The 18,442-nt window shown below is 36.7% G+C and overlaps 1 protein-coding gene across 1 annotated transcript; it reads left to right on the top strand.

Moving 5' to 3' along the window:
* The first annotated feature begins 2,975 nt into the window (after positions 1-2,975).
* On the top strand, positions 2,976-17,021 carry hsd11b2 (hydroxysteroid (11-beta) dehydrogenase 2). Its single transcript, XM_046840636.1, has 5 exons — positions 2,976-3,570; positions 9,745-9,957; positions 12,532-12,717; positions 14,322-14,459; positions 15,750-17,021. Exons 1-5 carry the CDS (start codon positions 3,297-3,299, stop codon positions 16,157-16,159), a joined length of 1,221 nt encoding a protein of 406 aa, XP_046696592.1. The 5' UTR covers positions 2,976-3,296; the 3' UTR covers positions 16,160-17,021.
* The last annotated feature ends 1,421 nt before the right edge of the window (positions 17,022-18,442 follow it).

Here is an 18,442-nt window from a genome sequence, read left to right as displayed (position 1 = left end):
GGATGGTTGAAAGCTATGTCCTCGATTGCGCCTTCAACAGATTTGAACAAAGAGTTCACATACCGAAGGACGTATGTCTAGCGTATGCTTCATCTCGCTGAAGGCTGTAACGTGCTCGGGTGGGGGGAGTGCGTGGGATTGGAAGCTGTGTACCCTGGAGGTCACAAAGTCAGGGAACAGCATGTACCAGAGACGTCAGAGTAACTCAAGACAGAGCTATCAGGACTGGAGACTAAGTAATACCTTTTCAGTTTTTTTCTGTGAATTTTGGCATGTACTTTAGATTCTTGCTTTATTCCTAAATAGATATAAAGTAATTTTTTCAACCATTCATTCAGTCTTTCCTGCACTGATGTTTTTCCAGTAACCAACTTGATCAAGGTTAAAGTTACAGTTCATTTTTCTTTTCTTAGACTGATTGACTGCCAAAAGATGTAGAAGAAAGGTGTATTTATTTTCCATTCAAAAATCATAATAGGTGTTTGCTTTCAGCTGTATGTAGCCACCGGAGCGAGGAAGTCTTGATTTGCTGACATTTTGGGCAATTTAAGGGTTCCTTAAAGGGTAAGGGAACTTTCTTTTTTTTTGCTTCAAGATGAAGATTTAATAGCACCCTTGTTCCAAATGAAATTTTTTTTATCTCTTTGGCTGTCAGCGTTAATTTGTGGACCTTTCCCCTTTGACAATAAAGAAATAAAGTGAATATATGTTCGTGTGTATCCGGTTGACATGTATCCGGCTGGCTGTAACCAATGGAAAAAAAAAATTCTGAGCTCAAAGTGCACACCGCTGTCAAAATGTTATCCCTGGAAAACATCAAAGATTGTTCTTTTCCACACAAGAGTTTGGTCTTGGCTGTGATCAATATTTCTTCTCAACTACACACACACTTCAAACTTGCAGACACATGAACAGGTGGTCAATAACAAAGCTGTTGGATCAAGTCAAGTCAAGTCAAGAAGCTTTTATCTTCATTTCTACCACATATAGCTGACACAATGATGCAAAGTTGCACATGTATGCAACGTTGCACATGCTTTAATTTTATTATATAATATAATATATATACATTTTAGATTTAATCATTGTTTTAGGAGAAACAAGTTGAGACAAGTTGTTTATTTGCGCCTACATTATTCAATAAAATCACAACAGAAGCTAGAACAAGAGATGAAACCCCATCACCCCATAAAGATGGAAATGTCTAAATAAAATGAGTAATTGCTCAAATATTTAAAGATCTTAAGCCTTTTAATTTCTTTATCTGATTAAACTCTGAGAACTCTGAACAGTTTACAAAAACTGAACAAAAAAACTTAAATAAATTAAATAAACATCTGAAATTGTATATAATCACAAGTCCTTTGACTTGAGCTGCAATTACAGAAAAAATATTACTCTAAACTTAACTGCCTTTTTAAATTTCTTCTCCTGCAAAAACATGCAGAACAGTGAAAATTTATATAAGTGCTTATCATGACTGATTGGTCATTACCGATTAATTCCTAGCTACAAAAGCTAATGAAATTGTAGCACTGCTGCCACCCACAGCTCCAGGCTTTTTGGTTTAATCCTGGTGTCAGGTGACTGTCAGGCTACTGTTTTAAAAGAGCATTTCAAAATGTGTTTTATCAAATTTTTACTCAAGTCATAACTTACGTGATATATTAAAGTGTAAAAAAATACAAAAAACAAACACAAAATAAAATGTACATAAATGTATAATATCTTTATTGATCTACACACGTGTTACAATTCATGTTTAATGGATTACATTTCATTTTATTTTTATATCTTTTCAACTGTATATCTTTATTCAAGTCACAAAGGGATGGTAATACATTTGGTATGAACTGCTTTCTGATTGTACTTTGATATCTATGTACTACAGAGGAATAGCCATGAGCTGTTCTTTGTGCAGTAATGCAGGTTATGTCAAATTCAGATTAGTATTAAACTATTTGATTGTGTTTGTTTAGGATGTTACAACACAAAAGCCACACTCTGAATAATCTTGGCAAGACACCACAACATTACATTATTGTTTCATTGTTTATTTAACTACACAAGTATTAATTTTCAAGTACTTTTCTGGCAGGTGAAAGAAAAAAAATCCAACTGAATATGTTCGTGTTCTAGGTCTGCTATAATAATCCTTATATAGTAGTTACATAATAATTGCATGTTTTGTTTGTTTAACTATTTTTTAATGATTCTTACTGCATTTTGGAAGTTGCATGTTTCGTATAAAACTATTCAGCTGATAAAAACATTTCAACAGATGCCTGAGTGTGTGTGGTGTGTGTGTGTGTGTGTGTGTGTGTGTGTGTGTGTGTGTGTGTGTGTGTGTGTGGTTAACAAGAAAAAAGGAATTGTGTAGCAAAAAGAAAAATCTAGAATGCAAATGGTTAAAAAACAGAGGGAAAAGAGAGAGAGAGAGAGAGAGAGAGAGAGAGAGAGAGAGAGAGAGAGAGAGAGAGAGAGAGTGAGAGAGAGAGAGATAGGACATAATTACCATATCTATGGTAATATGAGAGACTGGGTGCTAAATACTAAGAGCCAGCCAGAAACCCACTATTTAATGACACCTGCCTATCACACACTCCAGCTGAACATTAGCAGCCTTTATTTAGAAACAAAGAGATTTAGATAAGTTAATTTTTTTTTTTAAAACAGTAGCCTATGCATGTAACACACACACACACACACTTCCCTTTTTCACGATAGACTGGACGCAATCTGGCACAGAGAAAGAGGGAGAAAGTGTACAAAAAAGTCTAGGAGAGGAGAGAGGACATGCTTTCATGGAAAAAAGAAAAGAAGTGTCTGTGCATGTGTGTGTGTGTATGTGAGAGAGAGGGGGGGTGGATAATAATAAGTGTAATAAAACTTTGGGCATTGTGCTCTGATTAGATCCGTCTCCAAGTAGCTCCTCCCTGCTCCTGTGGGGATGTGTATATATATGCTCACACTCTGCTCAGCCAAATCACCGGCCTGCCTCGGTGTTGCAGAGTGTGTTAAGTCAGCTTGCACTCTTCTGCATGTGTGTGTCTGTGGTGTGTGAGTGTATGTGTGTGCAAGTGTGTTTGTGTGTAAGAGAGAGAAAGACAGAGGGAGAGAGAGCGTGTAGGTGAAAGGAACCACAAGAGCAAGCAAGCACGTGGGTGCACACTTCTATAAGAGATAGATAGAGAGAGGAAAGAAGAGCTGCAAAAAAAAAAAAAAACTAAAGACAAAAAAGCAGCACACAGCAAAGAAAAGAGAAAATAGAGCTAGAGACCTAGAGAAAGAGCACAATGGATGACTATGCCCTGTCCTTCTGGATTTACATGGGAGTGATGTCTGTGTTCGTCGGAGGCACACTGAAGAAGTTCCTGGCATCCCACGCCAGTGCTGTGCCCTCGCTCGTGGCATGGCTGGGAGCCATGCTGCTGGTAGAGAGGCTGTGTGCTATGTGCATGCCCGCTGTGCTGACACTTGCCGTCTTCTGTGCCACCTGTTGGCTCTACTCACTGTGGGCTGCCCCACCACCGGTCCTGCCTGTCGAAGGCAAAGCAGTTTTCATCACAGGTAAGCACAATGAATGTGCTAAAGCACATCACACAAAAACTCACAAATCTGTCCTTTAGTGTTAGAAAGGTCTCATGATTATTATTATTTTTTTATTTTTTTATTATAATTATAATTATTATAATTTTTTTTATTATTATAAGTAGTAGTAGTAGTAGTAGTAGTAGTAGTAGTAGTATTTGTGAAGTTGTAGTAGTATTTGTTTTTCCATCTAACAAATATATCTAACCTGAAACCTGGTTGACTTCAGTTTTCCATTAACATACAAAGATTTCAGATTAGATAACATTTGTTTAGACCAGACTAAATTAGAATAGAGATGGCCCACAAAGCCATACAAAGAAACCCATTCTGTGCTTCAGTGACCAGTGTGAATAAATTTGAGCTCTAACATTAGTTTGTATAACAAGCAGCTATCCTTCTTCGCCCCCCTCCCCTTCACCCCTCAGGGCCAAAATGTTCAGAGTGTAAGTTTATCCGGATGCTAACCAAAAGTGATTTGCTGTGAAATAATCGACAGTTAGTCTAATGTTGTTAATTCAGTGTGCAAACTGAAATTCAGCAGGTGTGTGTGTGTGTGTGTACACGTGTGTTTTCTTATCCTATAATATAAAAAAAATATTGTTTCTGATTGAATTATATCAAAATGGCAGTTTATTTTTGTAAAGTCCACATGTCTCAGTTGGTTGGAACTGTCTGCTGGATGATATTATAACACATAAGGTTTATCAGATTGTGCAATTACACTTGGGGATGTTTGGGAAATCCTCAGAGTAAAAGAATCCAGAAAGTTTCTCTGCACATTTCGTCCAAACACAAAGCTGCATAGAGCTCATATCTATTTTGGCACTGGACTCTCTCTATGTGCGTGTGCATGTTTGAGTGTGTGAGTGTATGTGTGTACAGGAAGGCAAACAAGTGTTTAGCTTTTTGTGTGATATAATGATAGGTTTACTTGACAATTTTGCTTTTGTGGGAACATAAAATCTTTTTAAAAATAAAAATAAAAATATTCATGCTAAGATTAAAATGAGGGAGATATTCAGAAGAAGAAACAGAATTATACTGTGCTAAAATTTAATTTTTAATTATTGTGTGTGTGTGTGTGTGTGTGTGTGTGTGTGTGTGTGTGTGTGTGTGTGTGTGTGTGTGTGTATTAGGGTGGGGGGGGCACTGTGTGTCCACTCTGTAGTGGACACTGAAAACTCAAGTGACCACAGCATTTAATTTCTACAATTGTGATCCTCGTAATTCCACAGTAGACATTTGATGCAAAAACAGTTTGTAAAATATGGGTAAAAAATTGTCAGATCTGTTTTGAGGTGTCTCTTGTATAGAAAAAAGTTTCAGGAAAGTAATCATTTAATTTGTACGTAGTCAGGTTTAGTTCTGGCAGAAGTATCTCCACTTCAGGAACGCAAGTAAGTGCCACCTGGCACTCGCAGTCGACTGCTATAAAGTCCACGTCTGCTGTTACACATCGAGAAACAAGCGCACAATTCTGCACTTGATGCACTAAATGTAGGTTACGCCTCCTGTGCCAGTTTAGAAAGGTGTTTGTTTTTCCAGCTTCGTTTTGCTGCTTATCTCCTCATTGCTTCCTGAGTCACACACACACGTTGAATGACGCTTTGAACTTTGTTTCGGCTTCTTCCTCTGTAGGTAAATCAGGCTACACAATGAGAAAGCAGGGCATCCCACAGAGATGGAGAAAAGCATTGTGTGATGTAGGTGACCTACATTGTGCAGCCAAAACACCACTGTATCAAGGACATAGTCACAAAATTTAATAGCAACAGAATTTTATAGATTTTCCATCTTTTGGTTAATTTAAAGGAGATTATAGCCCTGGTTTAGAAGTGAGATCTTATTTGGGTTCCTTAAATACCCTATTGCATATATATGTTACACATTTCTTGGCACACACACATAAGCAAGCAAGCAAGCCAAGACTTGGCACACAAACTGCTGTGCTGGACGAAGTCACTCCCAGCAAAATCCCCCACTGCTGATTTATCACCTACAATGTAATCGTTTAATATTAGCATGGAGAAAAATGAAGACAGTGGCTACTTAAATGCTGAGGGTTTCTACACAAAACATGAGAAGCCTGCTGGCTTTTATAGTGCACACATAAACTGTGTTAATGTGCCTAATATTTTTTACGTCACCCACCACTTCTGGGAAGTTAAACCTCTTATTGAGGCAAAGCTGAACAGAACTAGCATTCCACATAGACTAAGTCATACAATTGGTTGAATTGAGCGCACATAGAAATACTGCAGCCAAAGACGTCTAGGAACATGACTCGAAATGACCTTTTGTCTCTTTTTACCTTTGATATCTATTTCTCTTTTCTGCTCTTATCTTTAGCTTATTTTATGCATCATAACTCTCTTTCTGTTCAATTATTTTGTGTTTATCTGTCAAGCGACAAACAAGTCACAGCCAGATGACTTTCTTTGTATCATATTCATGATATCATCATATATCTAAATACTTGGTAAGAAGTCATAAAGGATAAATATGAATCTATGGTTAAGATACATCCTATGAAGCATGTTAGCAAAAAATTTTACTGTAGCAAAAAAATATTTTTAAATTATTATTATTTTTTAATTATATAGTCTGATATAGGGTAAAGCAAGCTTTTCGTTAAGGTGGCACGCGTCAGCTATGTCTATGGTACTGATTTTAATTAAATAAATTCCATGCAGCAATTTTTTTCAGTGTAGGTGTACTGAAACCCTCAACACTATGACTAATGAGACTACTATAAATCTGTTGCATAAGTGCGAGTTGCTCAGTGCCAATCCCCTTGTTGGAGCTTGTGCTGTTTTGCTAGTGTTTCAGTGTACACTGAGAATAACACGGTAGCAAACGAACAATTTGTTACAAATACATATCCAGCGAGAAAGAAGAGCCTGAGAGTGTGAAAATGACAAGATGACATGTATGTGAGTGTGAGCGTGTGTTCATGTGCATAGCTGCTACTCCTTCAGAGTTTTGGCATGCCTTTCCTTTACTCAATGTCCCTGGAGAAGCTCCAGAACGCAGTTTACCCCTGAGCCTGGCGATACCCTGAACGTTTCTCTGAAATATAAATATCACTTTCACGTCGTCCATCTTTCTACATGTTACAATGTAATTATTTGGCTGAACCTTTCATCTAAAATGACATACAAGGGACAAACAGTATTAGCAATTTAAATGTGAACTTTAAAAGCTTCGGGCTGGGAATCAAGAGTTTTAACCAGACATGGCCATAGTTGAAGGTCACCACAATGTTGCAATGTTGCCAGACAAATCAGAAATCCCCCCTTCCCCCCCCCCACTTTTCCATTGTGTTTAATGTTATGATAATATAATAATTAAATGGCTGATTATACAATAGATTTAACAAATTGGCAAAGTGAAATTGCTGTGAGTTAGCAGAGGGAGGGAGATAGATGTGCAAGCTTTTTATTGAGATCCAAATCATCAGGATGTATTATCGAAAGAAAACAGGCAGAGGTCAACACAGAACACCAAAAGGCAATCAAAGTCACAAAAGTGAGTTTAAGAGGATGTTTTCTCTGTTTATAACTAGAGGTTATAATGGTATTTTCCTGCCTTAAGTTTATAGTTCTTGGAATAGGTGTCACATTCGTCATCAGCATGAAGAGGATAAAGCAGTAATGAATTAATGTAAAGTAAAGTATTCACAAAAGAAGCCTTTTTTAACATTTTTGCAAAACCTTAAAACCCTTCTATTTTAGTAACACACAGACTGTAACTAAAACCTTTGAGTGTTTTTTTGTTGGGGTTTTTTTGTAAGAAAAAAAGAGGTTTTATATTTCAGATATCATTTGTGGAAGGAGTCTCCAGTGTCAGTGTTTTACTAGAGAACATTTTCCACCTCAAGAAAGTCACGAATACTGCACAACATTCAACATAACCGTAAACTGAACATTAATTACTGGTGTCATTGTTGACATAATTATAAAATTCAATTTGTGGAAAATTGCTTTCACATTACAAGAACAATATACTTTGTGGCATGCTGGTTTTGGAAAATATTCGGATCAGTGACTTCACCCACTTATTATTTTCCTGCACACTCCCCCAAGGGTTTATTTATTTACTTATCAAGCATTAGTTTTTGCAAATTGCTAGATTTGTTACAGTTTGTTACAAGGTTACAGTTTACTATATATATATATATATATATATATATATATATATATATATATATATATATATATATATATATATATATATATTGCAATAACAAGATAAGGCTAAAACTACTGACTTTTTCCCCCTTAGTTTTGAGAAATAAATCAATACTCATTATTCATTAATTCAACACTGAATGTTAGATTTGGAACAGTAGCAACCAGTTAATCTTTGTGGCATACCTGTTCTACTCCCAAAATAAACACCCATGCGCACACACACACACACACACACACACACACACACACACACACACACACACACACACACGCATGCACGCACTTGGAACACATCTAAGTAATCGGTGTGTACATTTACTCGATACGGTAGGGAGTGGAATGCACTGGTGAAAGAGCTGCCAGATTTTACCATGTCCTCAGAAGACCTTGTGATAAACTTGTGTTGGAAATCATGTGTATGAGCCCATGTTAACAACAATCCCTGTGTGTATAGTATTTAACGATTTTGAACAGCAATACATCACACATTAGAGGCAAGGTGATGGCCCTCTGTAATGTGTTGCAATATCCACATTTTTGGATGTATGCTTTTTCCTTACAATCACCAGCTTACTCTTTTTTGAGAGTATGTGTCATACTCTCTGGTGGAGACCTTATGATTAAAATCTATTGATTGTATTCATTTAGCATTGTTCCTAAACCAAAGAGAGAAGTGACAGCAAGTGTAAAATTTCTTCCTTCCTAGTTTTGTTTCCATTTTCAGTGGAATACACTCCAGTACTGATCATTGAGGTTAAAAGTCCAGCAAGGATTACTCATTTATCTGCTTATTGCAATGGGGTGTTTGATTTCTTATGAATGTGTGATAATGTACTGTAGCTTTTGCCAGCATGTGACCGGTCACACTGCAAGTGTGTTTTTGTGTGTGTGAAGGGGGAAGTTATGTATTGAAATCATTAACTACAAGCTTGGTGATCACAGGTTTGACGTGTAAAGCAGTTGTATTGTGCCATGATGGAAAAACTCCCTTCAACAACATGTCACAAATAAGATTCCCCTCCGGTGTCAAATTAGTTTCATAACATTGCAGAGTACAGGTTTAAATAGGAAGAGTAAAAAAAACATACTGAGTGTGTTAGGATGACCAATATGAACAGGCTGTGAGTGGAAGTGGGGATGAGCTCAGGACAGCTCGTACCATTATAGCTGCAGTACAAATCTAAAATTCTCTACTGAAGCATAGGTGATATTTGGACATATACTGAACTGTTTTGAAAGAAAATATATCACTGCTTACTGAATAAACTGCACATTTACCACTTTATTTTAAATTAAACAATTACATTTTATAGTTGTCAAATTCCTTAAAGTTCAGTAACTTTCTGCATGTGTTATGGTGGTTATCCTGGTGTTAGAGGTCTGGTGAAAGATATAATAAATATCTTATAACCCAAAACCTTGGCACTTGGTTTACTGTTTATTTATTTAGTTATTCATTCAAAATCATATACATGTATATAAATAATACATGACCTGTATCACCTAATTATTTTACCCTGCTGTCTAATATTACAAAACTACAAAAAAATATATTATTTGCATTAAAGCTGTGTTAAACACATAAAAATATGTTAAAATCTTAGATAAGATGTTTTAGATGTTTCACTATAAAACAATTAAGATGTCAACATAATATCTGAAATAAAATGTCAGATTTTAACTAAATTTGAAGGCAATTTACTTTGCAACTAAATAGCTTTAAAAGAAACTACAGTAAAACATGTAACATGGCTTTAGCTACTTGTTGTAAGTAAAAATCATAGTAGGGAAGTATATCGTACCATGTTAGTAGTGTAAAGGATTAAAGGTTTTATCTTTACATAATATTATATAATTTATATTATAATTTACTTAATAAGCTGATCCTAAGTCTCCTCTCTCTCTCTCTCTCTCTCTCTCTCTCTCTCTCTCTCTCTCTCTCTCTTTCCATCTGAAGGGTGTGACTCAGGATTTGGGCACGCCACAGCAAGGCGTCTGGACGCAATGGGGTTCCAAGTGTTCGCCACAGTATTGGACGCAGATGGTGAGGGGGCGAAGCAGTTGAGGAGTAACTGCTCACCTCGCTTGACCTTGCTTCAGGTGGACATCACTCAGCCACAGCAGGTTCAACAGGCTCTGCTCAACACCAAGGCCAAGCTGGGCATGAAAGGTGAAAGATCACAAGTAACACTTTAACACATCATTTTTAGTTAACAACTACAATTCACTCAAAGATAATTCAACAGCAAGAATACTGAACAAACCAAACAATACAAGCAAAAATTTTAAAAAGAATATATTAGAAACAAAAATTCTTTAAAATAAAATAAAATGCAAAGCTTATGAAATGCTAACAAGAAACCCCACACCCCATCATTTCACGTTACACCTGTGCATTTCTGCTTGAACCAGGACGTTCCATTAACAAAAAACTCGAATCTACGTCTCACAAGTAGCATAAATGAAGAATATTGCACGGACACGTTATAAATACCACTGTACAACACTTTCACACAACCATAAACAAGTGGATACGCTCTTTCCCTGTAACTCATGAGGGGGAAGAGACGAAAGCATGGGAACCACACTCGTACCTGACTGACTTTTTTTTTGTTTCGTTTTTTTTAAAACAACCCCAACACAATCACCTAAGCAGAAAACACTTTTAAATATAATTATGCAAAACAGGTGTAGGAAGTATTTACCATCTAGCTACATATATTTGTGATCTACTCATTTCTTTAAATGTGCATTGGGAAAATGTCCATTGTTAATAGTGATATACACATAAAATTGAACCAAATAATTGTTTTCAGAAGCTAAGCGTAATAGCTATGAATTTTGAAGCCCCATTATATGGTAGCATCACTAGCAAGATCAGCCAATGACTTCATAATGAAGCAAGTGGTAACTGCTCAAAGGAATAATAATAATGATTAAAAAAAATATTAGCAACAACAAAAAATATATAAATCACCAGAACCACAAAACACATCGGGACTTCTCCTTCAACACCTACTTGCAGAAATGTCCTCCTCTTTGTTTCCATTTGTCACTGTTCCCTCTCATTTCTTGGCAGGAACAGTGTGTTATAAATATAACTTTGCACACAAACTGTAGCGTAGCAATGACCTTTTTAAGGCAAGCGAAAAATATGCTGTCTTTGGATGACTTCCTCTACTATTGTTTACATTGCAGGAGTCATTTAAGGAAAACAGCATGTGGGCGCATTTAAATGTTGGTAATGCCCTTTTTGCTGAGCCATGTGTATGGCTTGGCAGTGTATCAACGGCACACTTTTCAAAGTGCAAGCTGCTTAACAGGCCAAATGTAAGGACAAGAGGTTCCTTATTGCCTACATAAGATTCCAACACCCAGATGTACTTTCCCCTTATTTTACTGCCATTAATCAAATATTTAAAGTGATAAAAGATAAAAGAATCACAAGGAAAAGTCGAAGGAAAAGTCTCGTATCACATTGTGTGTATATATAGAGTGTGTTCATTTTACAATGCATCTTCATAATTCACTATAAGAAAATCACTTTTACCAAATCACTAAATCACTTTCTGCGTGATGACTTACTAAGTTAGGATTTGGTGTGACGCGTCTGCTTTCCCAGAATTTTGGATATTTTTATATGGCGAAAGATAATTTCCCCTAGGTGTGGTAAATGGGTGTGTGAATATGTGTGGGTGTATGTTTATATGTATAAATAAAAATATTCCTGCGATTGACTGGCATCTCCTTCAATGCATCTTTGCTAACTGCTCAATCATCCTCATTCTGCCCCATGATAGCATAAAGAAAGGCAGTTCGTCTACAATTTGTAATCCACAACATAAAATAATAAATGGTTGTCAAAGCATGAATTATTGTTCATAGACTTAATTGCAAATGCTGACTAATAAGAATAATGTTCTTTAATTCAGCCATTTATGATTTTCCTATAACAGCAGACCATCATATTTTATTTCTTGCATATATCATCTACATCTTTTTTTTATATTATGCTTTCTCTGAAGGTCTATAAATATGTTACTGCTCTGGATAAACATATCACAATAAAACTTTGAACTATTTAGTAATACATTTGGCAAAGAAATACTGCTCTGGGGTGATTACAGAGACGTTTAGTGTTCACTACAAATTACAGATCGAAGCACTCCACAGACATTTAATTTTTTCTTCCAGAGCCACAAGCCATCAAGCACATTTATGTGTGTTTTTCATTTGCACCAGTGATAATAAACTTCAGATAAGTGCTTATTTCTCTGTTTTGTCCATTGCATGAATTCAATTGTTCTTCACTCCAGATGTCTGTAAAAATTCAGGTCAAAACCGACATGCAGTAAGCATTAGTGAAGGGAGATAGGGTCTATTTGTGTGTGTGTGTGTGTAGGAGAGAAAGACAGACAGTGGAAGCCTACAACCAAACCAGCTGGGCTGTCACAGCTGGAACAGTTGTGCAAGAGATCTGTGCATTTGACCTGCTCACAATTAAATTAAAGAGAAAGTGTCATTTCTGGAAAGTGGTTCATTTTCTGCACTCCCAGCATTGTGCAATTTGGAGTGCATATCCTTTAACCTAGTAATACACTCCCTTACACTCATAATCATGCATCTATTTCTCATATGTTTAACTCAGTAAGTCACAAGTTAAAATGCTTTACTTCACTCTCAACAGTTATGACACAATCACAGTTTTTTAAATGTTATTTCGGTGTCATTGGTTATTTTGTAGGACTGTGGGCTCTTGTGAACAACGCAGGAGTGTGCGTGAACTTTGGAGATGCCGAGCTCTCTCTCATGTCAAACTACAGAGGTTGCATGGAGGTGAATTTCTTCGGAACTCTCTGCATCACCAAGGCCTTTCTTCCTTTGCTGAGACAAAACAAAGGCCGAATAGTGACCATCTCTAGTCCATCAGGTACATACACCATTATATACACATCATCTGATTTTACTTCCTTGTTGGAAATGGTCTAAAGGTTTCCATTATGGCCTAATAGTTATCAAGGTGTCTAAGAGTTCAAATCCAGTCAGTATTCAATCTGGCCAGTTTTATGGATTTACTGTTGTATCAAAAGCTATCAAAAGTGCAAAATCTGCAAGCAAATCCCTAATCCTAAGCCTAACATTAACCCAAACATGAACAGGTTGTGGTCATTAAACCACAACCTGCTATCACAAGATTTTCATTAGGTCCCATTAGTCCTATTAGAAGAAATGCATTTGGAAATGGATTTACTGTTCACCTGTTAAATCTTTTTACAAACCTTTTTTTTTTTTTTTTTTTTACCATTTACAAATAAATGTAAAACTTAAAATTTTATTACAATCCAGTGCAAAACACAAGGAAAAAACAACTATAATCGACAGCCACGTGCACGCGCGCGCGCGCACACACACACACAGACACACACACACACACACACACACACACACACACACACACATACTTCTCAAACTAGCGTAAGACCTTATCTTCTCCCATTTAAAGACCTGGAGTTCTTCCAATTATCCCAAAAATTTCTAAACATAGTAAAAATAGAAATAGAGGTTGACATTTAATACAGATTCTTATCTCCCAGATGTGTCTTTGATTCATGTGGGCTTACTGATTACCTCCTCCGAGAACAGCACTTGTCTCTCTCTCAGATGTACTCGATAACACAAGTACGGTGCAAAAGCAGCATTTCTTTCCCTCTTTCCGATTTTTATCATTCCTTGTTTACTGCTATCATGCCAATTCATGCTATGGCCTTGGCATGCTGCTATCTGAGCCTTGGCAAAAGTACTGGCATCCGGCCCTGTTTAACAAAGATGTCTCCATCAGAGGGATCTCACTAGGCAGTGGCGGCAGAGGCGTTTGGGGATTTTTTTTTTTTTTGTTTTCTTAAGAACAGCACACGCTACCATGTGATCATCTCCTTGCCATGTTCCAGTAAAGCCTCCACACAGGTGGGCTGTGTTTTCAAACGTTCTTCAGATCCTGTCAACAGTTAAGCTGGCAATGCTTAAAACACAAACCCCCTTTTTTGAACTTCTCATTCCTTTTAGCAAACCACATGTTTATATAAAGCGATGTGCAACGTACAATTAACCCCCAGCAGACTGCACTTGTGAACAGTTTGGTCCTGGCGCTGTGCCATTTCACTCATTCGTTCTTGCTGTCAGGAGCAAACACTTCACTTAACAATAGAACAATTATGTGACTGGATCAGCAGCTGACATGGTTTGTCTGAAAAAGAGACACTCCACCTACTAAGCCTGGAGAGTAAGCTTATTCAGTTCTTCACGTGTCCTCATTTGCCTACAGATCAGCACGCATTTATAAAAATACACCATAAAAACAAGACAGGAAATCAAAGAAACAGAGTGGTTTTATTGTTTGTTTTATGAAATCTTATGTATGTGGTACTAATAAAAGGAAGATAAGCAAATAGCTTTGATAATGACTTTAACGGACAAACATATCAAACATATTGAACATGTTTTACTTTTTTAATGTGTTTTTGTGTGTGCACACAGGTGAACAGCCCTTCCCTTGTCTGGCGTCCTACGGAGCCTCAAAGGCAGCACTCAACCTCTTCATGAACACGCTCCGCCATGAGTTGGATCCTTGGGGTGTCAAAGTGTCCACTATATTACCCTCTGCCTTTAAAACAGGTGAGAAAAATAAAACATTTACCTACAATTTTTAAGTGGTTCTTTTACATTTATGTGGATGGCCTCAAAGATTTGAATTCAAGAGACTTCACGATACTTTCTTCAAAGGTAGCAGGTGTGGTTTCAGTCACACACACACACGTGCATTTCTGAAGTTCCTATGTCTCTTTCCTTTACCCAATCTTTGCAACATATCTTATGAAAGCAACGGTTCTGTCGATCATAGACATGCTGTCTGCACTTACAGATTGAAGACAAGTCATTTCAAGTACCTGTATTGCCTTCAAATGCATACAGTACACTGTGAAACAAAACAGCATTCCTTCAAGGCCACAGTGCTACTTAAGACAACAAAGAGTTATATGAGATAAAAATATTAAATTTCATTCTGATTTACTTACAAAACCAGCTTGGTGGCTGTGGTGAATTATAAATCGAGAAAGGGGCAGCATGAATCCTGTCCAATGGGCTTCTAGTAGTGATTGTTGCAATTCCCATTTTTGACTATTAGCTTTAATTGGAACTTTGTAGAACCAACTTCAAGGCTGCACTTCCAGAAAAGGCAAAACCTGTAGAATAATCATTAGAACATGAAGTTCAGGTCATTCTGTTCTCTAAATGCACATACTATCATACAGTTTTTGAAAAGACCATCTGACCAGAAATTAAGAAGAAATCAACATTTAAAAATGAAGAAGGAATCAAAATTTGCAGACAATCTTTTTTTCATGACTTAAAAATGAACAGATTCTAGCCATACCAATTTAAAAGACTAATATATGCCCCATTAAACACTTAACTACATTTCCTTTCACTGCTGGGAGAATTTAATAGACATTTGTGCTATTTTTCAAGACCCTTGAAAACCTCTGTAAGGAAGAATAGATTGCAACATCTTAAAACAAGCCCCCCATTTCAGCTCTTCTTAATTCGAACCATTTAAATCCCATATTCTTTTTTTTATATACTTGTTATTGTAACACAGCCAAAAGCAGTTTAAAGGGAGTCCTGGAGAAACAGCAGGATAAAGTGTACCCAGAGCTATGTTTACATTCCCTCTTAATTAATTCATCTCTAATCTCTCAGAAAAAGCATTTTCCCATTATGCTGGAATATGAAGCTAAAATCTTTACTGTATGACCATAGAACAAAAGCGTTGTTACACCAAATTCTGACAAATTACTGTGAAATGTCTGTTTTGTCTATTTTTTTTTTTATATCCAGGTTTAAGTTTTCAGATCTTTCCCGGCTGACCCTTTTTAAAAAGCACACCTCTTTTACTGTTCCTAGGGCAAAGTAGTAACACAGAGTACTGGGAGAAACAGTACCAGCACCTCCTTCAGAACCTGTCACCAAGCCTTTTAGAAGAATATGGCGAAGATTACATGATGGAGACCAAGGACCTCTTCCAGAGTTTTGCCAAATCAGCAAATGAGGACCTAAGCCCTGTCGTTAACACAATTGTGAAGGCACTGCTCTCGCCACAGCCTCAGGTATGCTACTATGCGGGGCCTGGAGTTGGCCTAATGTACTTTATATACAGCTACTTCCCCCTGAGCCTCAGTGACAAGTTCCTGCAAAAACTTTTCCTAAAGAAGAAGTTGATGCCGCGTGCACTCAGGAAACAGAATGAGCTGAACCTCATCAAGTACAACAACAACGACATCATCAGCAACAACAACATCACCCAGATTGAGTAAATCTGTTGTAGTTCCATGTAAATACAAAAAGCTAGAGGACCACTGATGCAGTCAATTCGTAGTGACCTAATGCCAATATGTGAATTGGTTTTTGTGTTGTTTTAAATAATGTATAAAGTATTGTTTATTTTTTATTTTTTCATTTTGAAGGGATTGTTCAATGGGTTTTGCTTTCTAAATAAAAATTCAACACATTTTTGTCATATAAAAATCAATATCAGATGATCCATTCCCCCTAAACTACTTTGGTAATAGTGAATTTTACTATGTGATAACACAAGATGTATATTACCCATACACCTTCCAATTTTCAATACTTGCCTTGGTTACTCCACAGATCATAGTCTTTGCTCTGCTTACAAAAGACTTTCAGATGACTTTGAATATCAGCAGTGTGCTTCTCTAAAACATATTCATAACCTCAGGTTCATAAGGCTCAGACCATTGCTGCTACTAAGTGCAAAATCTATTTATGGGTTTATTTCCGATCATCAGACACATTCATCTACTTCATGTACTCTTGGAGCAAGCTTAAAAATCATTTCCAGCCTACTTACCCACCTTCAAACAAGATAAAGTTCTCCTAAAGTCACAATGTTTTAATCTCCTGTACATACAGTAATTCAATTTTTGTTAAGCAGATCAAGCAGAACTTGCATTATTTTCCTGTTCTTTTGTTTTTTTTATTTTCCATGCCACCATTATACCCACAAATTAAAATATTTATTATTTTTTCTTTATGAATCACTTAAAACTGTGAATTTTTATACGAAACAATTAAAACAAAGAAAAAAGAAAGAAGTGCAAATTGTCAACTTGTTAATTTTTCAATTATAATAAACTGACTTTTTGAATAAAACCATTTGCTGCCTCATACCTTAGTCGTTATAAAGATAATTTATATTAATATATACACTGATCAGCCATAACTGTAATACCAAACCCACCTGCCCAATATTGTGCTGAAAATATGCTCTGGAATCTGGCACCAAAATGTCAGCAAAACGTTTTGCAAATTGTGAGAGTTTGAGTCCTTCACGGATTAGACTTGTTTGTCCAGATGCTTAATCGGATTGAGATATTGGGAATTTGGAGACCAAGCCAAAACATTATCATTTTCCACAAACCACTGCTGTACATTTTTTTTGTTTAGCAGGATGCATTACTTTGAAGAGGTCACTGTCACTGATTACCTTTGCTACAAGAGTATAACTGCAACATTGTTAAGGTAGGTGGTAAGTGTCAAAATAACATCCACATGAGTGGGAGAATTCAAGGTTTCCCACCAGACATTGCTCAGAGTAGCACAATGTCACCAACTGCTTGCATTTCTCCCAAAGGACCATCTCTTCCCCATGTAATTACATACTGTCATCAACATGTAAAAGAATACACAATTTAGCATACCAGGCCACCTTCTGCTACTGTTAAATAGTCTAGTTCTGATGCTTACATGCCAATTTTTGATGGTGGGCAGAAAACAGCATGTGCACTCTGACCAGATATGCAGCCTTGCACACAGCTTTTATGTGCTTTTAGAAAGGCTACTGTATAACAAATTGCTGAAATGTCATGCTTGGGGTCAGAACACACAGTGCGTGTGTTCTGACCCCAAGCATGACATTTCAGCAATTTGTTATACAGTAGCCTTTCTCTGGCATTGTATCAGGATAGCCTTCACTCTCCATATGCATCAGTAAGCCTTGGGTGCCCATGACTCTGGTTCACTCGTTGTCCTTCCTTGGAACACTTTTGGTAGGTACCAGTGCATAACAAGAACCTGACCTTCAAATATGAACAAGACCTTCAATTGCTGTTATGATCTGACCAAGTCATCTAACCATCACTTGTAATAAATTGGCACTTATTAAAGTTGATCAGATCTTTATGCTTGTTCACATCAAAGTGGAGACTTGACAGTGCCATTGTAATGAGATAATCAATGCAAATCATGACGGTCACTTTTCAACATGATTCGGTGTGTTGAAGGAAAACAACCTTAAACTCCTGGCAAAGGTAACCAAGTAAGTTTTTAAAATAAGGAAGTATTGTTTTATTATTACAGATTTAGAGTAGCAGATCAGAACATTCTTTGGGAATTCCACTAAGAGTAAAATGCAATTCCACAGACCTGCTTTAGCATATTAAACTAATTCATTAAATGTGTATTAAAGCTCTGAAGTTTCCCCTGAGCTTTTCAACAAGAAACCCATTAACCCTAAGTTGGCAATATTGACTGTCATTAATGTTTTTAAGTTGGTGTGATTTGATTGAGCCGTGTCA

Source organism: Silurus meridionalis, chromosome 26 (assembly GCF_014805685.1).
Source record: "Silurus meridionalis isolate SWU-2019-XX chromosome 26, ASM1480568v1, whole genome shotgun sequence".
Classification (NCBI taxonomy): domain Eukaryota; kingdom Metazoa; phylum Chordata; class Actinopteri; order Siluriformes; family Siluridae; genus Silurus; species Silurus meridionalis.
The sequence above is the reverse complement of the archived record's forward strand: the minus strand, read 5'-3'. Positions and strand labels throughout refer to the sequence as shown.

What these genes read in the sequence shown, in the direction of transcription:
- hsd11b2 (XM_046840636.1), top strand. Translation starts at nt 3,297, where the DNA reads ATGGATGACTATGCCCTGTCCTTCTGGATTTACATGGGAGTGATGTCT. An exon ending in CAAAGCAGTTTTCATCACAG is followed by an intron (nt 3,571 to 9,744) that starts GTAAGCACAATG and finishes TTCCATCTGAAG; the next exon opens with GGTGTGACTCAGGATTTGGG. An exon ending in ACCCTCTGCCTTTAAAACAG is followed by an intron (nt 14,460 to 15,749) that starts GTGAGAAAAATA and finishes TACTGTTCCTAG; the next exon opens with GGCAAAGTAGTAACACAGAG.